General features: G+C 41.2%; 2 protein-coding genes across 3 annotated transcripts; one reads left to right on the top strand and one right to left on the bottom strand.

Moving 5' to 3' along the window:
- The first annotated feature begins 8029 nt into the window (after positions 1-8029).
- Positions 8030-13832, top strand: mthfsd (methenyltetrahydrofolate synthetase domain containing). Of its 2 annotated transcripts, none has more exons than XM_010879341.2 (8): positions 8030-8252; positions 8408-8511; positions 9019-9132; positions 9442-9555; positions 10202-10292; positions 10439-10551; positions 10643-10768; positions 12537-13832. In XM_010879341.2, the coding sequence occupies exons 1-8, from the start codon at positions 8225-8227 to the stop codon at positions 13446-13448; spliced, it is 1602 nt and encodes a 533-aa protein (XP_010877643.1). In that variant the 5' UTR covers positions 8030-8224; the 3' UTR covers positions 13449-13832. The 2 variants fall into 2 exon arrangements, with proteins under 2 accessions (XP_010877643.1, XP_010877634.1); XM_010879332.2 differs by lacking the exon at positions 9019-9132 and adding an exon at positions 9179-9292.
- A 4366-nt stretch (positions 13833-18198) lies between these two features.
- foxf1 (forkhead box F1) lies at positions 18199-22075 on the bottom strand. Its single transcript, XM_010879320.4, has 2 exons — positions 20785-22075; positions 18199-19447 (listed from the first exon to the last, which is right to left on the bottom strand). Exons 1-2 carry the CDS (start codon positions 21761-21763, stop codon positions 19284-19286), a joined length of 1143 nt encoding a protein of 380 aa, XP_010877622.1. The 5' UTR covers positions 21764-22075; the 3' UTR covers positions 18199-19283.
- Between the last annotated feature and the right edge of the window lie 52 nt (positions 22076-22127).

Genomic DNA, 22127 nt, shown 5'->3' on the forward strand with positions numbered 1-22127 from the left:
CCCACAATGTAAGAAAATGATTTCAACAAGAAATATTTACTTTCTTTATTGGAGCAAGAACCATGTGCCAGAAATATTTCTGAACTGATTTGCAATAATATTTCAATCAGAAGGATGTAAGGTTGAAAATGTATCATTGAAGATCAGGCAACAATTTAGTATGTTCTTCTCTGGTCTCTTTCAACAACTATGACCTAAATGTATATTTGTCTTACAACCCCATTTCTAAAACAGTTGGGATGCTGTGTAAAATGCAATGATGAAATGTTGCAGCTGTTTTACAGTCTTTTTCGGGAGTCCAGTTAAGAGGCCATTACAGTAGTCAACCCTACTAGAGATAAAAGCATGGATGAACTTCTCTTGGTCTTTTTGGGACACAAAGCCTTTGATTCTGGCTATATTTTTTAGATGATATAATGGTGTTTTGGTGACCTCTTTGATATGACTGTTAAATGTGAGGTCTGAGTCTATCAGAACACCAAGATTACACACTTGATCCCTGGTTTTAAGTGCCAGAGAGTCCAGCTCTTTACTAATACTTGTTCTTTTATTTTGGTTGCCAAACACAATCTCAGTTTTATCTTGGTTTAATTGTAGACAATTTTGGTTCATCCAGGTATTTATGTGCTCTATAAGGTGACACAGAGAGTTCATTGAGCTGTTGTCATACGGTTTGAGAGCCATTGAAGCTTTAAGATGTCAAACTTTTTCTTCTAGGGGTTTTTGATCAATTGTATTAAAATGCGACATTATAACCAAGTTATGTCTTGGTGGTCGTGGTGACGGTACAGTGTCCTTGTTAGACTGTGTAGTTCTGATGGTCCGTCTAATACTTATAATTTTTTCACTAAAGAAACAAATTCATTACATTTCACAGTGGACATGAGTTCTGATGCTATCTGCTTTATTGAGTTTGTAAGCTTGTCAACCATGACAAATAAACTGCTGACCGTGAGATTTTGACAGTAGCAGGGGCACAAAGGCCATGGTGCCCTTAGGGCGTACATAGATTTGCTCCCATTGAGCATTTGACTGCAAAGGATTAAATAAATACGAAAAACAACTAAGCTACAACAAATTCCCATAACCCTAAACTGATTTTTCTAACTCAAAGACAATCAAGTTTTGGCACTTCTAAACATTTCAGTGCACTTATCAGCAGTATAGTGACTTTCAATTTGGAAGCCAAGATCTTGATTTTTCTTCTTTTTCTTTGCAAAAGATTCTAAGCATAAGCCTCTGGTGATTGTTGAACATTTCTGTCCAGGCTATCTCATGGTATATAGTCCATTCTTGTCTTGTATTTAATTTACTTAATTTACATAGTTAATTTCCAGACACAATATCGTTATTGATGTTCTGCACACTGAACTAAAAGTGTAAACCAAGACAGTGGAGTAGAATTGGTAGCATGACAACATGGAATCATAGTGTAGGCCCATGCTGCCATAGCATATTAAAACATATTAAAATGTTCTTTCAGAGCCCTCCGCTTTCAAACTGCTCTTTGACATTTGAAGGGGAGCCAAACTGAATCAAGTCGACTGGCTTCTTAGAAAATCCATAACAGGTTGAATAGGAGTTCAGATGCACTCATGTTGCCAGCCTGCTAAAGAAAGAGCAGCATAGTCTTCTGGCTCCCACAGATCAACTGAAGGCATTTAACTGAATTGGGGCATCATGCGTTCATATTCCTTTAGCTGGAAGGCATGCTTTTCTCTCAGATTTATTGATATTTGGTTACCCACTACATATGGCTACAATTGCATCAATGTATAGAGATTATGGAAATGGGTGACTGCTGAAATGGATATTCGTGTGGTTTGATATTTAACAGATGTTTATTGATAATCTCTCTATGCTTGCTCAGGATGGAAGAGTCCTGCTCACATGGAAAGGTTTGAGCCTTTTGTGTAAGTTTACATTCAGTACAATGACAGGTACCAAATGTACATGCATGTTTATAGTGTGACAACTACACAGTGTAGTTAATAGATTTACAGCCATAATATCTGTAGTCGTTTTGTCAACTTACGAATGTGTGTGTGTGTGTGTACAAGATTGCTTCTTTCCTAATGAAGGGATTCTTTGACAGACTACATTGCCCTTTTCATTCTGTTTTCAAGGGGACAGAAAGAGCTACCTCAGGCTCTATCCAGGTTATGGCCAGCTGGCAGGCAAGCTTGTCACAGTGATAGAGAGCCAGAGGCTGGTGGCTGGCTACCTTGGGAGCCTTTCACTGAGCCCACTGTTAGGCCTCTGAGGTACTTGGTCCGTTAGGCTCCCCAAGCATAGCAGGGACTGACAGACCCCGAGACATACCCAGCTCTGTTCTAAGCCTTCAGACAGGAGCCCGTTAGTGGCAGGCAGGCCCGGGAACAAAAAACAGCCTATTGTCCTATTGGGAACTCTGAATAATTCACATCCAGATTATCTAAATTAAACTATTCATGTTTTTAGAAGATGATGTCACCTCTCTTGTCCCCCTGAAAAGGGTTCTGTGTGGCGGTTGATTCCATCTCCTAACTGACTCAGAGAATGGCATTTGCCAGAACATCTACACACCAGTCAAACCTCAAGGACTGTGGGAAACCATTGATGAGAGGGTTGAGCTCAGTGCAAACAGGGAAACATATGTGGACAATGCAAGTCTTGGTCCGAAATAAAGTGTGAATGTGGATACTTGGGAACGGGTGTGGGCCCTGAGCTGCGCTACACCATCAGAAGCATGGATGGAGACTCGGGATGAGTCTGCTGGTGCTGTCAGCATCTTTTTCAGTGCGTGTAATATCTGTTGTGTAATTGTATTGTATTGTTCCCTGATTCTTTGTTCAGTCCAGATGTTCAGTCCAATCCCATTCGTTATCAGAGCTGTTCCATGAGGCCATCAGTCAGTGGAGCATGTCTCTTCCAGAGTGACTTACAAGAGGAATCAGGCTCAAGGGCTTTGCTCAAGTGCACAATTCTATGCCAGCATGTTTGTGGTTAACGTTTTAACACAGTAATCACTAGGTTATCCAAGGGAGAAATCGTTCTGTCGCTGCATAGTGCTAGCACAGTCATCCCTGCCAACCGGAAGTCATACAGACCAAGATCTTTCTGTACTTCCCCATGTGGATCATTAACTATGAGTATGAATGCATGCTCCCAACTGTATATAGTCCAGTATGTACCTGCAAAAAGATATGAAAACAGTGTCACAATTTGCCATTAAATGTACTTTTATTATTATTTCTCATAATACCACCTTATATTGTGTCAATGTTATAAGACCCCTTTGTGTGTTTTTCTTTGTGTAACCTTTTATGTTATTATGATCAATATTTGATTTCCACAATACATTATATTTCCACAATCTAGTTCGACACAACAGTTAAAGAGCCCAGTGATGGACCAATGACTGTTGCTCTGGGTTGGTGACTGGTCTCCCAACCATCCTTAGATCAAATCTGGTCTATGTATGTTCATATCTTCAAAGTTGGTTCCAAGCCCACACAATCAAAACAAGTTTATAAAAAAAGAGATAATTTAACACTTTTTAAAATTATTGAGATATGTTGAGGACAGTCGGGCTGAGTTAGTATACAAACATGTCTCTGTGTCTTAGCAAGATTCTCCATAGTTGCTTTGTTTTACTACAGAGATCAAGCTGCACCCCTCAGTGTTTTCACCCAGCAGGCTTGGCTTTGTGAAAGCAAACTATTTTGATGAGGATGGCTTTGTGTTTGGAGCCCCCTTCTGGACAGATAATATAGTGACATCAGGTAGAAATATCTGTATTATACTGTAGAAATGTGGGCAGGAATTTTCACATTTTTATATCAAATTTAGGGTGAACTTACTACTACAATAATAGTAAACAGTTATTGAGAAATAAAACATATATTGAGAAATAAAAATACATGTTGAAAAAGATCTGGTACTTCTCATTCTGCCAAGCCTGTACTTCATCTCTGGAGCTTGTCTTAGAAATAGATAATGTGACAGTGGAGAAACGACAGGTTAGCAGGGCAATGATGAAATACTGGACTAGATTTGCCAGAACAGAGTGTGAGATCCTTTTCTTATCTTCTTTCTTTCTCTTTCTCCCTCTCCTTTAGGAGGCGTTTAATTGGAGAATCTTTAACACAGACAAGACTAACAAGAACCAGATTTCTGTCATGATGTAATCAAGTGTTCATAAACCCAGAATTCTCTAAATATGTTCTATAAATAAGCGTCTTAACTTCATTTTGACAAAAGACAGTGCTCCTGACTCCCTGCTCTATGCAATATAATTGACTACTGTGTACCAACAATGTTTATTACAGTGGATATAAAAGGTCTACACACCCCCGTTAAAATACCAGGTTCTTGTGATGTAAAATAATGAGACAAAGATAAATCAACTTTTTCCACCTTTAATGTGACCTATAATGTGAACAATTAAATTAAAAAACAAACTGAAATCTTTGAGAAAAAAAGAAGAAAAACTCACAATAAACTGGTTGCATAAGTATGCACACCCTTAAACTAATACGTAGTTGAAGCACATTTAGATTTTATTACAGCACTCAGTGTTTTGGGGTAGGAGTCTATTAGCATGGCACATCTAGACATGGCAATATTTCCCACTTTTCTTTGCAAAAGTGCTCCAAATCTGTCAGATTGTGAAGACATCTACTGTGCACAGCCCTCTTCAGATCACCCCACATATGTTCAATTGGATTCAGGTCTGGGCTCTGGCTGGGCCATTCCAAAAAGTGAATCTTCTTCTGGTGAAGCCATGCTTTTGTGGATTTGGTTGTGTGCTTTGGGTCATTGTTGTGCTGAAAGGTGAACTTCCTTTACCTCTTCAGCTTTTTAATGGACGCCTGAAGGTTTTGTGCCAAAATTGGCTGGTATTTGGAACTGTTCATAATTGCCTCCACCCTGACATAGGCCCCGGTTCCAGCTGAAGAAAAACAGCCCCAAAGCATGATGCTGCCACCACCATGTTTCAATGTGGGTATGGTGTTCTTTGGGTGCAGTGTTATTTTGCGCCAAAACATACCTTTTGGAATTATGTCCAAAAATTTCAACCTAGGTTTCATCAGACCATAACACATTTTCCCACGCGTTTTTGGGGGACTTGATGTTTGTTTTTGCAAACTTCAGCTGGGCTTGGATGTCTTTTTTCTTTGTAAGAAAAGGCTTCCGTCTTGCCACCCTACCCCATAGCCCATTCATATGAAGAATACGGAATATTGTTGTCACATGTAGCACACAGCCAGTACTGGCCAGAAATTCCTGCAGTTCCTTTAATGTTGCTGTAAGCCTCTTGGAACACTCCCTGACCAGTTTTCTTCTAGTCTTTTCCTACATTTTGGAGGGACGTCCAGTTCTTTGTAAATGTCTCTGTTGTGCCATATTTTCTCCACTTGATGATGACTGTCTTCACTGTGTTCCATGGTATACAGTGGGGAGAACACTGTTACACTGCCGATTTTGCAGGTTTTCCCACTTACAAAGCATGTAGAAGTCTGATTTTTAAGTAATTAATGATTACATGATCACATGATTTTTAAGTAATTAATTTGCATTTTATTGCATGACATATGTATTTGATACATCAGAAAAACAGAACTTAATATTTGGTACAGAAACCTTTGTTTGCTATTAAAGAGATCATACGTTACCTGTAGTTCTTGACCAGGTTTGCACACACTGCAGCAGGGATTTTGGCCCACTCCTCCATACAGACCTTCTCCAGGTCCTTCAGGTTTCGGGGCTGTTGCTGGGCAATACAGACTTTCAGCTCCCTCCAAAGATTTTCTATTGGGTTCAGGTCTGGAGACTGGCTAGGCCACTCCAGGACCTTGAGATGCTTCTTACGGAGCCACTCCTTAGTTGCCCTGGCTGTATGTTTCAGGTTGTTGTCATTCTGGAAGACCCAGCCACGACCCATCTTCAATGCTCTTACTGAGGGAAGGAGGTTGTTGGCCAAGATCTTGCGATACATGGCCCCATCCATCCTCCGCTCAATACGGTGCAGTCGTCCTGTCCCCTTTGCAGAAAAGCATCCCCAAAGAATGATGTTTCCATCTCCATGCTTCACGGTTGGGATGGTATTCTTGGAGTTTGAATCCAGACCTCAATCGGTTGGTGATTTTGGTTTCCATTGAACGTTGTTACATTATTTTGTTTTCAACAAATTACGCAATGTACAGTAAGGATTTTGATCTTTAATATATTTCCTTCATCGAGACCTGATGTATGATTTAAGTGTTCCCTTATTTTTTTTGAGCAGTTTATATATTGTAGATAACCATCAATTGCATTGGGTCAGCCCAAGGATGGATCTACATTCTATGAGGCCCAGGGGCACAAGTGTCTTTTGAGACCTCCCACCCCCATGAAACACCAAACAGCTCTTAATCTTCTTCCATCTTCATGTTGAAAGGGTTTTCTAATAACCAATAAGCCTTTTAAAATGATAAACTTGGATTAGCCATCACAACGTGCCATTGGAACACAGGAGTGGTGGTTGCTAATAGTTGGCCTCTGTAAGCCTATGTCGATATTCAATAGACAATTCCAGCTAAAATAATCATCTACAACATTAACAACGTCTATGCTATATTTCTGATCAATTTTATGTTATTTTAAGTGGCCAAAAATGTTGCTTTTCTTTCAAAAACATGACATTTCTAAGTGATCCCAAATTTTTGAATGGTACTTTATATAAAATATAATATTGAAATTGTAATAGTTAATATATCAAATATCTGGTAGTTAGAGGCCCGGGTAAGAGATGAGGTGGAGCTGGGGGGTCCTGGTTGAGATGGAGCCGAGGGACCCTGTTCTGGTATGGGTTGAGATGCAGCTGGGGGGCCCTGGTCTGGTTTGGGTGGAGATGGAGCCAGGGGGCCCTGGTCTGGTATGGGTTGAGATGGAGCTGAGGGGGCCTTGTATAGGTTGTGGAAGGGTCCTGGTATGGGTTGAGTTGGAGCCTTGGTAGTCGGGGGCACTTGATGGGCTGAAGTGTCCACATTGGCCAGTGTGGTGCCTTGTAAGCTGGCCCAGGCTCATTTGCCTGGTCCAATATAAAGCCCTTGGTCAGCCTACATTACTTATAAATGCATCAGCTCAAATTATGCTAATGTGTTGTTTTATGGTCAGTCTTCTCTCCTACGATCTTCCTGTTGTTACCATAATGGAAAGGTTTGTTTGCCACAGAGGAAGAGTGTCTGCACTGCAAAGTCAACCTCTGTCTTGGCCGTGCTTAAGAGAACAAGAAATTCCAGACTACAGACAGCAGGACATAAAGACACACAAAGACCTGTGGGCTAGACCTAAACTGACTGTGTCCATTCCTCTTCTAGGACTGTTTAGTGATGCTAAACAGCTATGATGTTATATGGCTGTGTTTACACAGACAACAACATTCTGATAATATATTAAATAATAATATATCAAAAGACTGTATTGGCTAAACAGAAGAGATTACATTCAGTACATTTCTTGGGTTCTGCAATCTTCAGATAGAATCTTGTCTTCTCAAAGTTGTGCCATTGAATGTGGCCCAGAGTTGTGCTAAATGTTTACACACAACCAGCATTCTTTGTAAAATGCTGGCACACTTCTTTGTTGCCTTTAAAAAATATAATTTATAGTAATAGTTTGCTCTTCTACTTTCTTTTATATATGATGTATTTCTTTTATATGTTATTTTTATTATGTATGGTGTAAAAAAGAGATCTTGTGAGATCCAGATCACTGCTGGTTTTCTATTATTTTTCTTTATAAGTAATTGCTCACAAATTGTATCTCAGGTCTGAAACTGTCTCTGATGAAAGGGAAATACTTTTTTAAACAGTAGAATTGACTGTCGATGTCCAAAATCTAATTTGAAACAAAATGTGCATACGTGTATAAAAGCCATACATTAATAAAATAATTTTGTGTGTAGTTAGTTTGACAATGTTGTACTGTTTTGTAATAAAACATTTTATTAGACACCTGCTTCAATATAGCCTGGTAATGTACAGTGGGCGATTTGTTACGATATTGAACATTCGCTTTTTACCGTGTGAGGTTTGTTGTCTGCGAGGCACCATACAGCAAAAAAACAACCCTACAAGCAGCTGTTGCTACAATGTTACAGAACTCCCACGTGCGCAAATCAATCTGTGCTTTTTTGTGTGATAGTTTGACTAATCTCCAGTGATTTGTGAAAATATTCTACATCTTCGACGAGAGGAAAATGGAGGCCGTTATTACGATTAATCCCGGTAAATGATTACTGCGTGTTTAGCATTAAGTCTCTAATGCTAACGCATGCCAATGGATGGTAGCCTGGTAGCAGTTTACGAAATTAAGTTCCATTTACATAACCTATTCTTTCAAAGTTGTGTTTTTTAAAGCATGTGATTTGTTTTATGTGTAGGGGCCACGAAATGGGACATCCGAGAGAAAGTTTGGGATTACATCGAAGCTAAAAATCTTGCAAACTATCCAAGGCCTGTGCACAACAGAATCCCCAATTTTAAGGTAGGAATGTTAAGTGTAATGCAATTTTCTTTCCTATAACGAGCGCTCTAAGTAATTCACTATGTAATATGAAGTTGCACCCTTTTTTGTTTAAATTGTCTTCGGTCTGGTAAGGACCCATTAATTACAACTAGTAATTTTTATTAAGTCCTGTCTTAAATTGAATTTGTATTTTAAACTGCCCACAGCCATTTAACTGTACTAGAAAATACATTTAGCTAGCCTTACTGTTTTAAAAAAAACCCCACTACAATACGATTGATCATATATATGGGCTAGCCATACTTGCAATTAAGCTTATTTGTTAGGTCGTATTGAAAGCTAGTGTATTTTTCTATTTGACCTGTGGTGTAAAATATCTATTTTAGGAAAACCTATTTGCGACCAGTAGGCTAACAGCGACACCCATACATTTGAACCCTGTGTTTTTGGGCTGTGTTGCTAAGCTGTTTGTCATGACTGTCGGTGCATACCTGTTTAGCTATATGTGGTTGTCTTTGTGGTCAGGGTGCAGTCCCAGCCTGTGACCGTATCTCAACCCTGCAGGAGTTCAAATCCAGCAGCACAGTCAAAGTGAACCCGGATCGTCCTGCGCAGCGCGCACGTTACATTACCATGGATGTAAGTGTCCCCTCACAGCCAATCTCCTTACGCTCTCTGTCCCCAGGGTGCCCACACAGCCTGCGCCAAGGTGTCCGAGCTCCAGGTGTTCAGTGAGACTGACCAGGTGAAGGTGGACCCTGACAAGCCTCTGGAGGGGGCGCGGCTCGCTGTGCTGCAGGTAGCCTGCGGTTACAAGTCACAATTCACCGTCACTGCATCGTAACCATGGAGGGGCTAGAGTCCCATTGTGTGCAATTAAAAACCCTTTGCTCGTTGACATTCTAGTTAAAATGATATTTGCTTACTGAACTTGTCTCTTGCTTCAAGGCTAGGAAAACCCTGCTGGTGCCCACCCCTCGCCTTCGCACGGGACTCTTCAATAAGATTGTCCCGCCTGAGGGAGCAAGCAAAGAAGAACTGCGAGTGTGTTCTACCTCCCAGGTGAGTTGACTGGAATAGATCCCAGCATTATCCTTTATTCACCCATTTGCCTATTAATGTGCTGATCCATTTATTCCCACTAATTCAATTTGCCTTCATTGCACATCTAGAATTGCCATCGTACTGGCATTTTTCAGTTGTTATATATACACACACGTCTACCTCTGGGACTTCGTTGCTGATTCTCGGCATTCCGGTTGCGCCTGCTACTTTACTCCTTCAATTTGCCGGGATTGAACATTAGAATGCCATTTAGAATTGGTATTTTTACTCTTGTAACACACTATGCTTGTACATTTTAGAGCCCTCCTCTGTTTGCCTTAATTCCACATTTAGTATTACCATTTGTACTGCATTTGCCTCCATTGAACATCTATACATTCCACTTGTAATATACTTGTACATTTCTGCCCTATTCTATTTGCACTTCTGGTTAGATGCTAACTGCATTTCGTTGTACTGCACTTGTACTTGTTCAATGACAATAATGTTTAATCTAATGTGCTGGTCCTCTTATTATACAACTTGATTAAGACAACATGAACAACGTCATACTTTGTTCACAGATTTGGTTTGAGTGTGGGATTTCAAAAATAGTGACTTTCTTCACATCCATACCAACTGGATTTATCCTCTCTTCATGCAGGGAGTGAAGGAGTTCAGTGTCCCTGTAGGTCTGGATACCAAGGTTCAGGTGGATCTACTGGTGGTTGGCTCTGTGGCAGTGTCTGAGAAAGGTAATCTATCTAGTCAGGGTCTGAGGGAATCTCACTTGCTGACTGTAAACATTGCTCTTAGGCGTCAAATCAGAGGTTTTGTGGGGCAAAATATCACCTAAAGTGTCATACTGTAAATATGATTCTCATTTGTCCTCTCTGCCCAGGTTACCGGATAGGTAAAGGCGAGGGCTTTGCGGACATGGAGTACGCCATGATGCTCTCCATGGGGGCTGTGAAAGAGACCACGGTTGTGGTCACCATCGTCCATGACTGCCAGGTTAGTCACACATTGTTGGGTCTTTATGACGTGCTGCGTCGTGCACTAGATATATTATGCCATGTTTTCTCATGCCTATGTGTCTCAACAGGTTTTGGACATCCCGGAAGAGCTGATTGAGAGCCATGACCTCACTGTAGACTACATCCTCACCCCGACCAGAGTCATCAAGACAGACTGCCAACACCCCAAGCCTCTGGGCATCATCTGGACGAAGGTACAACACTTCACCTTCGCTGCGTAGGAAGATGTTGTTTTTCTTTTAACAGTTTTTTAGTTCCAGCTGCTGATATTACTATTAGTGGCTGTATGTTGCTGAATGGCTGAAATGTCCATGACAACCTAGAAATAAGTGCTCAGGATGAACCAACGTTGGGACTTGCTTCCATGTTTTGTAGTGACTTGGCAGCACGTTTTGTCTCGTAATACACTGCCCTCCAGACATATTGGGACTGTAAAGTCAACATTGCTGTTTTGTTGGGCACTCATAGCATATAGCAAAATATGAGTAAAAGATTAACATTAGGAGGAAGTACACACTATCACCTTTTACTTGTGTCAGTTTTTCACGTATGTTTTACCAACTAAGAATATCAGCACTGTCAGAGCGTTTGTATGCAAGAAGAAAAGAGGAGCTCTATTAGAACCACAGCACGAAAGTTGGGCATAGCTAAATCAACAGTTTGGATTGTCCTGAAAAAGAAAGAAACCACTGGTGTCTTCAGCAAGTGGCAACGGCCCAGGTCAGCCAAGGAAAACAAGAGCATTTGATGACAGAAAAATGACCAGAGCTGTAAACAACAACCCTAAAATAAGTGTCGGTGCAATCACCAACAACCTCCGGAATGCTGGGGTGATAGGGTCACAATCGCAGAAGGCTTTGGCAGCAGAGTTACGAGGCCGCTCTGTAAAATAGTAACCTCTGATCAGCACCAAAGGTGGAGAAAACGTTTCGAATCTATTCTCCGGATTTAAAGCTGATTGAAAATGCAAATAATAGCTTTTATACTTTTGACGTTTGCTTTAAGTTGAATTGTCCCAATACTTATGTTCATATTAAATGGGAGTATGGAACTCAGGAAGTGCCGTTATTATTAGTTGGTAAGGGAGCCAGACGCAAAAGGTGTTAGTGTGGATGTTCGCTTCATATTCATATTTTAATTGTATTTTCATTTTCCTTGAGTATACCGCAATAATAGCCATTTAGTCCTAGTTGTTCCAGTACTTATGGAGGGCACTGTATGTCTGTTCACCTTCCTGTGGCTCTATGCCCATTACCTCGAGTGTACACACACACACACACACACACACACACACACACACACAGCCTTTAGGGTGCCTTAAGACAACCGTAGCGTCCAGAGGGTCCAGGGCGATCCTGTAGACAGGAAAGCTGTGTGTGATCATCAAAGGCCTCCCCACTGGGCCAGTCAGGCTGTGTTGTCCATAGAGAATGACAGGGCACCGGGGCCAAGGTAAAAACAATAGCCCAGTATTTCCTGTACACCAGCAACTGCCATCAAAGCCTTCTGCAGACACTCTGCCCTGGGAAATCAGAGGGCTGTCTTTATATAACTTACATGGGAAGTGAAATATCCCTCCACAATAAAGATGAGTCAGATGACGCGTTTCCTTTGTGTTCATGTACTTACAGTATTGCAAGCCGGGATGTGTTTTGCACTGTTACATTGGTGTTTGTGCAAACCTCTGTGATTCCTATGAGACTCATGTATGAGTGTTGCATTTGCTGAGGTTTATGCCATTCTAGCATGCACAAAACCTTTCCATGTCCAGCTACCACTGCGTGATATTTGAGTGTTCAGTAACAAACATCCACCGTGTTGGCATTTACCGATTTGCCTTACTAGTTAACAAACCTGGTTCTTCTTTGCTTTACCCAGATCTGGGCTGTCCTTAAACCTGGTCCCTGCTAACTTATGTGGTGATACTAGCAGTCCTAAGCCTTTCCTGTTGTGTACCTGCAGCTGAATGTTGAGATGCTGGAGAAGATTCCTGTGCTGAAGAAACTCTGGACCCTGGAGGAGGAGGCAGGGAAGGACGTGACCCTGGGTACCCACCCTCCCCCAGAGCCCAGGGAGAGGATGAGGCGAGAGCCCCGGAGGGACCGGGAGCCCCGGTCAGAGGGTGACAGGCCCAAACGTGAGCCCAGGCGCCGGCCTAGAAGGAACACTCAAGATGACTCTGAGAGGGATCCCAACGGGGAGTCCAGAGAGGATACTGAGCAGAAACCCAGAAGACGCCCGCCAAGGGTGAGGCGGGAGGGGGACCGAGATGGGGGGAGGGACGGTGAAAGGGAGGGTGGCCGGGAGCAGGGCCAGGAAGGAGGCAGAGAGGGGGGTAGGAGGGTGAGGGGCTACCGTGATGGGGGCTTCCGTGAGGGAGGAAGGGGGGAAGGCCGAGACGGAGGTAGGGGACGAGGTGGAGGAGGAGGCCGTGAGGGGGGCAGGGCCAGGGACGGGGTCAGGGAGGATGGTGGTGAGCCCCGTGAGAGCAGGCCCCCCCTGGCTGTGACCACAGTGTATCTGGGGGGCATCCCTACCGGTCTGCGTGTCAGTGAGCTGAAGACTGCTCTCCGGGAGAGGGAAGCTGCCCCCCTTCGACTCACCTGGCAAGGTGCTCAGCATCGGGCCTTCCTGGACTACATGGACCCCCAGGCTGCAGACCGGGCCCTGGCTGCCCTGGAAGGGCTCTCTTTGAATGGCCACGACCTTCAGGCCGAGCTGGCTAAGAGCCAGAGGGGTGGCAGGAGACCGGGTCCAAGCAACCGGAGGCCCAGACCAAATACCGGCCCCAAAAATACAGCTAGAGAGAGTAGAGAGAGTACTAGTGAAGCCGAGGCAGACTCCCCCAAGCAGGAGCTTAACCAAAACAAGTAACTGCCTTGTCTCCCTGTCCATTGTGGTAACAAGCGAACCTAGCAAAAAGAAAAGGCTGGCTTTTATGGAAGGGAATGATGCTACCTTCACTGTACCAATGTGAAGTGAAATGTGAAAGTGTAATGCCTTAAGCAGTGTTTGGTTTATGAATTATTATTTTTTTGTGTTGGTATTGTTAATACGTAACCCCATTTGCTTTGGAAGCTGTCTTACACACAAGTTGGATTTATACTGGCAGGCCTGTCTGCCAGTCCCAATAGACAGCTTGATATTTTCCCTGTTAGTCTCCTCTTTGTAGAGGTAATGTTTAAGGCCCTACATGTAATGGCGGCAGAATTCACAGGATATTTTGTGTACTAAATAAACCATACTTATTGAATTTTACCCCTTTTGTCCTTTTTATTACTCTAATCTCAGTTGCTGCCAGATTATTTCTGAAAATTAGCATGTGTCCTTAGTCACCCATCATAAAAAAAAACAAGATCAAGCCTTCTCATCCATTTGTCTGTCCAATGATTTACTTACACAAACAAGATCAAGCCTTCTCATCCATTTGTCTGTCCAATGATTTACTTTATCTGAGGAAGATACATCCCTGAAGTGGATGAGGACAATATACCATGAGGGACTGTGCACAGCTGTGTTAGGACACTGCTGTCGTAAGACGCTGGTATTATGGCACAAATATTGGAAACATTTGCAGACTAGGAGATCTACTGCAAGTGTTTTTCAGCCTGGCCACTGTTTCAGAGGCTGTTGTATATGCAGCCCCATAACCCTGGGATGACCTGCGTGCATCTGGTGGGCCGAGCTAAGTCACAAAGATTTTTTTTGTTAGACTCTGCGCTGAAAAGGGAAATGTTATTTTGTAAATGTTTTATGACATTTCCAAAATAACAAATTGAAAGACTGCATCGACAAGTTTAATGGAGCCTAGTATTTATGTTGAAGCCTGTTTTTAAGTCATTCCATGCCTCATCTGCTGTTCAGGAGTCCATTTATATTCTTACAATTGATGGAAAACCATGGTGTCCTATAAAGTACCAGAAATGATATACTATTTTAATTTCTAACTTCATATTTTCATGTTAATATTGAAGAAATATGCACAATAACAATATGCAAATTTCTCCACAAGTAACTAACTTTCAACAGAGTTTTTATGCAAATGTAGCTGTTGTGTTAGGCCTGTGTTTGATGGTGTGCTGTAATGTTTTCTAGTGCTTAGAAGAGCTGTGCTGAAGGTCACATTTATATTCTGTAATCTCGTACACTGGGCCAAAAGAAAAATATGAGATGCTCCTTGATCAATTGGAAAAGAGAACACACTGAACAATACTATAAATGCAACATCAAATAATATGAAAGATTTTAGTAAATCACAGTTCAAATGAGGAAATAAATTGGAAGTGGCAATTAAGATTAATAGCTAATAAACAACTGAAAAACACCAATGTGCAGTAGAATAAAATGTAGAGGTGAAAGAGGAATGAATAGTCATAATAGAATATGAAAGTGCAAATGGTTACTTACAAAAAACAAAGCATATCACTATAGATTAAATGGCCCACAATAATTACAAATATATGAAATTGCAGATACAAATATAAATCATGTTCTTAATATAATGCATACAACATAACATATACATACTGTATCTTAAAAAGCATGTTCATTGAAAATCTTCAACTAGGCTCAGTAAATAGCCGACTAGCCAAATGGCTGTTGAATCTGACACCAGAGACCACCTACACTCATATTTCATATAGAATATTCAAACCTGGTTTCAATAAAAAAAAACATCAGGGCTGTGCACCACCTGAGTTGCAGTGGACCTTATGGGTATTACTGATATTCCCTGCACAAATACAACTGACTGTTAAAGACACTAGGATTTTTTAATCCTCCAATTTTCGATGGGAGGCTGGACATGTTATATACTGTTTAACTTTGCATGTTATATTAGTACAATCACTAAATTACAAGTTTCTGGTTTTGATGACATGTGCAAATATGGGCACATATGTCATGGTACACAGTTCATCCTTAACAGCACCACTTTTACCACCAGTGGCCAAAACCCCTGCAATGGATATTTAACTAGCTTCAAATAAAATGTTTTATAAAGCCCTTTTCACGTCGACAGTTGTTGGAAACATATAACGTAGGTTGGTCACTGAGCAACTGTAATATTTATTGCTGGTAAGCAAAATCATAAAATTTTAAAATATATCTACTTTTTTGTTGTTGATATTTCTGGCTTTCTCAAAACCCATTGGAGAGTTTCAGATGGGAGGTGCCTGCCGCTTTCTCCTAAAATGGGGTTTCTGAAGGAAACATGTAGAGATGAAGGAATATCTTTTGGTATTTCCAGGCAATGCATATTTTAGATTGCAAAGTCACGTAATGGTCGGTTCTGTTGATACTTCATGAGAAAATAAGTCAAAAACACTGCCCTCTAACGCTCAAGTACTGAGGTAGTGCCTCCCCATTCAGCAGATAAAAACGGTAGAAACTGCGTCGAACATTGCTATGGGGGCGATACTCTACCGTTTAGCCTACTGTTAGCTAGCTTCCTCTGTTACCTCTGGAAAATAAACATAGAAATTGAAACTACGTTTTCTGAGGTTAAAAACTAAATTTAGTAACTTTTTTATACATTTTATAAGCCTACTTTGCAAACCTTTCAGACACTAGATTAGATTGTAGAAACTCAGAAATAACTTATGTTTAGGCCTGGCATTAGGCTACAGCCCAAATAAATGCAAGGAAATTCAACCCAGAACAAAATAGAATTGGGTTATTTTGAGAATATTCATTACAGTTAACTAACCCGTGATGCTTTATAAAACAAGATGCGATGAAAAGTGTAGCTAAAATGTTCTCTGAAAATGTGTTCCTTCCAAATGGCGGGATCTGTTTCTGTCTTCAGAATAAATGCGAGAATTAGTCTTGGAAATGCAATAGCAGGCACATTCTTAAAGAATAAAAAATTCTAAGTAGCCTACGCTTGGAATACGTGATTGTTATACAGATTAAATACATTATGAACATGAGAGGTGAAAATTGGCTGGTATTTCCAATAAGTGTTACTTTTAGGATATTATTATGTTGTAATGATTTATGCGTGTCTGTCGACCAAAAAGAATATCGTTTACCTTCATAGCCTAAAGATTCATTCCTATGGTACCCTGTAGGCCTACCTACACTGTTGACCTATTTCAAATATATTCGCCAGAACGTTCATGTCAAGACCAGAGTGAGCACAATATATATATATAATTTATTTTTACTATAAACGATTAGTAGACATGGAAATGCAATAAAATACCTGCCATTTTATCGTTTTTTCCTCTTTTTTAGTACTTTGCTGATACAGTCTATGTACTAGGCCTACAACTGGGTTATGAAGTTGTCCAACCTAGCCAGTTAAGATGAATGAACCAAGTACTGTACGAGTCTGCCAAATTACTGATTGTTTTGTCACATAATGGTTGTTTAAAAAGGCATTCGGTCTTGGCATGTGTGAACTTGCCAGCAGCTCGCATAATGATTGCCTGCAGGTACATTATCTGATTATTAAGAATGATATTATTTGAATTTCTCAATCATATATATCGTGATGTCGTCAGAATGTAGCATCACACTCATCACTGTGCGCTTTCATCGCGTTTTCTTTAACGTTTACTGACTCATTTAATTTAATCAGGATTGTAGTGGATTTTTTTCCTTCAAAATCTGTTTAACCAATAACCTGTGTTAAAAGCTAATTGTTAAGAGTTAATCAATGAAGTCCATTAATTCATCCACCACTTTAATTTTCTAGTATAAGGGTATATGCTCATTTAAAACTTCCAATCATTTGTTTATATTTTTATAAAATAATAAAATAAAATTGAACATTAGACAGTGCCTAAATGTGTATTGTATTCCTGATCGTCAGTTAATATTGTACAACTTTTGTCCCCCCCTCCCGCCTGCTCTGTACGATAACTAACCCCAGACTAACACCCAAGATAGTCCTAGTCATGCCTTGTAGTCTAAATATGGTAGCCTTCAGGCATCTGCTGCATCATCTAGCCAAAGCTATTTAGATAAGGCAATTTGTATAATTTGCAAACCAGACGGTAACAAGCATATCTAAATATGCCGATAACCTACTCTTCAGCTAGAAGAAATTGCCCACAAAACTCACACTTCCAAATAATCCAAACTCCACTTTAAATATAAGGACTACCTATTTAGCAACATATATCTTTTGACTGACAAGTAAACCGACTGCCAGTCACAAAATATTGCCATATTCAAGTCAACTCCATAATGCCATATTGAAGAAAATGCTGTCTCTTTCACCGTGTGCCTTTACAAGAAAATGAAAAAATGGTTGTCGGCGGTGGCCACGCGTTTAGCCTCCTCCCTCTCTGAAAAAGAATCCGAAGCGAATTTGCCCGTCCCGCATCACGACTGGTTTTGATTTGTTACGGATTAATTGCAACATACACCCGATTACACAGTTACACATTGGATAACATTTTTAATTTTCGACCTCCAACACAATAGTCTATATTTTTGCATAAAACGATTTTACCCTGCAGTGTAAAACTAAATCCGTTCATAAGTATGTATGGGCTATTATCACCGTAAAATATGTTCATTTGATAACCAGAACGTCTAATTATTATGTGTTATGAAGAAGAGTTTTGAGATGGAAAAACTAAATAGATCCCAAAATGTCCAAGACCCTGCGCCACTGAATTGTATCAGCAAAATGCTTAGGATATAGGTCTAATAATCCAACGATTTACAACAAAGTCAGAAAAAAAAAATGTAAAAAAGCGGAAACATAAATAATTGTATAGGTGTTTAAGCCAGTTAAACAAACTGCATGCCAATACCTTTATTTTTTTTTAATACAAATCGTGTGTAGTAATACAGACTAATCTAAAGACACTCAAGTATGCCAATACTCAGCATAACATCATGTACAGTTTATACAGTGCTGAAAAATAACTGGTGTCTACATGGATATATGTACACCTAAATAGACACGGACAATGTAGCCTAACTAACAGTGCTTACATCTTTATCTTCAATTTCCTTTTTAAAACAAGTAAGAAAGCGTCATGGCAAATATTGCCAATAAAGCATACTTCAATATGGTGGCTATAATTGTACAATTAAAATATACACAGAATAAATAAGAAGTTGCGTTTTGTTATTAAAAAAAAGTGCCTTCATCTTTCCTTAATTAAGATCATGTCTTATTGTTAATTAAAAAAAATCAACGCATGGTGATAGTTCACTTCTCAGAAAATATAATAAAAATCGAAATAATTTGATAGTGCCGAGTAGCCTAACCCGGATATAGGAGCACTGAAAATTTCCCCAGTAGCCTATCTCAATGCATAACAATAATAATACACATTGTACATTTTAGAAAGTTAAATGTTCTCAAGTGGTAGTCATCCGCCCGCAGAACTAGTACCAAGCGGCAGCTGGGGTTGAGATGCTCGAGGTGATTTTCAACCAGGTCTCGGCTTTACCTCTTGTATTACACGCAGATATTTCTTGAACGGTGCCCACAGTTTCGGGCTTAATCACATGATTGTTTTGTGATATCTCCATTTATTTATACGTATTTCTGTCTCTGTACCAAATCCCTTTTTTTACGTTTATGGGTTCTCTGGCGTTACTGATGCTTCTCTTACAGCGCGTTCCAGGGCCTGCCTTCTCCTATACCTCCAAGGGTTGGGTTACTCCCTCATCTCAGCCCTGTAGCTGATTTTGGTTTTAGTGGCTCAAGTCAGTGATGTCCGTTATTCACCGTAAGTGCTGTCACATGACACAGGGCTTGATGTCCTGGTAGGCGACCTGTTGGTGATGATAGTAGGAGCTGCTGCTGGGCGAATGCATCGTTGAAGACGTCATCGCATTGAAGGAGAAGACGAACTCCTTCCTGTCACACATACTGGGAGACTGGGAATGGTACCGTGGAATACCTAAAAAGGTGCAGAATGTGTTATTTAACCTTTTGCCATGTAGCAAGAACACCCAAATAAGTATTTGCTAGTCAATTTGCAAAAACGTAAGTGTTTTTGAACTACAACCCCAGAAGGATAATGCTTTAAAGAAATTGTACTAGCAAGTTAGACCTTTTAATTTGTGTAAGCATACTATGGGTTTTCTTAGGTAGTCTATAATAGGCCTGCCAAATATAATAACTTTGTCTATATTTTTTGTCATACACATATTGCATTTAATATATTTAGCACACCAGCATATCCAGATGGATTTAAAGGTGGGAGTGCATGGATTTTTATTTTTTTGTTTTGACACCTCCGTGCAAATCAGACTCACTAACCTGGCGTTGTAAGAACCATGCTCTACCAACTGTCCTACTTCATAGAGGTTATGTGCTATTATTTAAAAAAGAGAGACTTATGAGCTTTTTAATGTTACCTTAATGAATTCATTAAATCATAAACAGTAATTTTGGGCATTTTATTATTTTGCCTTAACCATTTCTATTTTAGGATGATGTTATCGTATGCGTTTCAAATAATATTTACAATGGTTAGTGTCGACTGAATATTTTAATAACCTTTTAGATTATTGTTGAAAATGCTATATTTTTGTCTATTTTGTCTTTCACTTAACTGGGGAAAACCCCGGTTTGATTTCCCTTCTGATTGGAACAGTTGAGGGGAATGGTTAGGGCTGAGAACGGTCTGGGACGCTCGAGGGCGGGATAGTTTTAATTGACAGTGGCCTACTCTCACGCAAATCCCGGAGGACATGGTGCCTCCGGGCGCGAGCTGGCTGGCTCCGGCTGGGGCTTGTTCTTGACTTGGCAACATTCTAAACACGTGTCCCAGTAGACGTGCCCTCCGCGTGCCTCCAGAAACCACCTCTAGGAATTTACTAGGAAAAGAGAGTGAGGCTTAAACCCGCTGTTTGTTGGCTGGCCCGATCTTTAGCCAGTTAAAAGAAGACTAGAAAAATAAATCCTTGCTAAAAGGATGTTAGACCATAGTTTATTAGGCCCATTACCTAATTTCAAATAGGCCATAACAGAATCGTACCAATATCACCCGTGAATAGTGGTTGGTTGTGAAAATAAATGCACTGACCATGCCAAAAGCCCAGGTCTTATCATTCCCTACAGCAGTAGACTATGGTTGTCTAAAGGACTTTAACTATACACTGTAGACATGTATTGAAATCTCAAATGGGTTAAGTTAGCATCTGCCTTTTTCTAAGTATAGTGTTTATTTTGCCCATATTTTAAACGATTGCTATAATTTTAATTCTTACGCATGCAAAAATGCTAATTTACCTTGTAAATCCGTGTTACTGTGTGCGTTCTGGTGCAGGTTATACTGGTCAAGAGAGTGCGTGGGTAAACTGGGCTGCAGCGGGTTCGCTCCGGGATTGCAGGGAGACAGTGGCTGCTGTTTGATGTAGGAACCTCCGTTATTCAGGGAGGATGAAGGTGCTTGAGCCCAGGCCGAGGCTGAGCTTGAGTAAACTGGATGCGGCTCCATCACCCCGCCGCTGGTGAGCAGGGGCGATCCCGAATTGTCGTGGTGGGGGTACTCGCTCCCCGTGGATCCTGTGCAACTCCCCATGTAGGAATGTCCGCTGTTGGCCGATAAGTGGGACATGGAGTGTCCAGACAGACCCATTCCCTCCATGTTGCCTGCCAAGTGTCCATTCATCATCCCAATCCCGCTGTCCAGAGACAAGCCGTTGGGTGGACAGGACAGCCCCCCTCCGCTCCCCTGGAAGTTGTAAGACTCGGGGAGGTGGTTGAATCCCAGGCCATTCATCATGCTGTACATGGGCTTCAACGCCTGGCATTTACGCCTAAAGCCCCGGGGCCTCCTGCGAAAGGATCCCTCTTCGAACATGAACTCGCTGGCCGGGTCGATAGTCCAGTAGTGGCCCTTTCCGGGCCGACCAAGCCCCTTGGGAAGCTTTATGAAGCACTCGTTTAGGGACAAGTTATGACGAACGGAGTTCTTCCATCCTTGGTAGGAGCCTCTGAAGAACGGGAAACGGCTTTGGAGGAACTGGTAAATCTCACTGAGCGTCAAACGTTTGGTAGGAGAGCTCTGGATAGCCATCACTATCAGCGCTATGTAGGAGTAGGGGGGTTTCTCTGGGCGGCGGATCCCTGCGTTGGTCTTCTTGGTTTTGGTGGTGGAAGAGGCGGTCTCCATCACCGTGGTCTGTCCGTGGGGCTTCTCCGGAGCAGACATGGGGCTGCTCTGAGCAGGAGTCTGCGCTGGAGGCTGCTGAACCTCTGCCGTCATTAGTTAGCCTATCTGCGCAATGGCAAAGGTTTGACAGAAATATCCACGTCCTCGTTTTGAAGTAGGCGAGTAAACCTCCTATAAATAATCAAAGAAAAGTTTGATAAAGATGATTGTCAATAATGTCGATGCTGTGGAACTAAGCACGGTAAAAAAAACAAATCTCACTTTCTTTTAAACAGGCGTTTTTGCGCTTTCCCTTTTGATGCCTAAATTCCTTTGCCAGTGTAAACCCTAAAATCTGTAGCTAGTGTCCAAAGTTAAACGGAGCAGAAACGGGAGCTGCTTTCAACTTGAGTCCGTGTGTTCTCGTGCCTCTGGAGGAGCTCGCCTTTTACTTATCTGTTGCCATCAGCGTCTCGCT

The sequence above is a fragment of the Esox lucius genome, chromosome 2 (assembly GCF_011004845.1).
Source record: "Esox lucius isolate fEsoLuc1 chromosome 2, fEsoLuc1.pri, whole genome shotgun sequence".
In the NCBI taxonomy this organism is placed as follows: domain Eukaryota; kingdom Metazoa; phylum Chordata; class Actinopteri; order Esociformes; family Esocidae; genus Esox; species Esox lucius.

What these genes read in the sequence shown, in the direction of transcription:
- mthfsd (XM_010879341.2), top strand. Translation starts at nt 8,225, where the DNA reads ATGGAGGCCGTTATTACGATTAATCCCG. An exon ending in CGTTATTACGATTAATCCCG is followed by an intron (nt 8,253 to 8,407) that starts GTAAATGATTAC and finishes TTTTATGTGTAG; the next exon opens with GGGCCACGAAATGGGACATC. An exon ending in ACAGAATCCCCAATTTTAAG is followed by an intron (nt 8,512 to 9,018) that starts GTAGGAATGTTA and finishes CTTTGTGGTCAG; the next exon opens with GGTGCAGTCCCAGCCTGTGA.
- foxf1 (XM_010879320.4), bottom strand. Translation starts at nt 21,763, where the DNA reads ATGACGGCAGAGGTTCAGCAGCCTCCAGCGCAGACTCCTGCTCAGAGC. An exon ending in CAGTAACACGGATTTACAAG is followed by an intron (nt 19,448 to 20,784) that starts GTAAATTAGCAT and finishes GCACCTTTTTAG; the next exon opens with GTATTCCACGGTACCATTCC.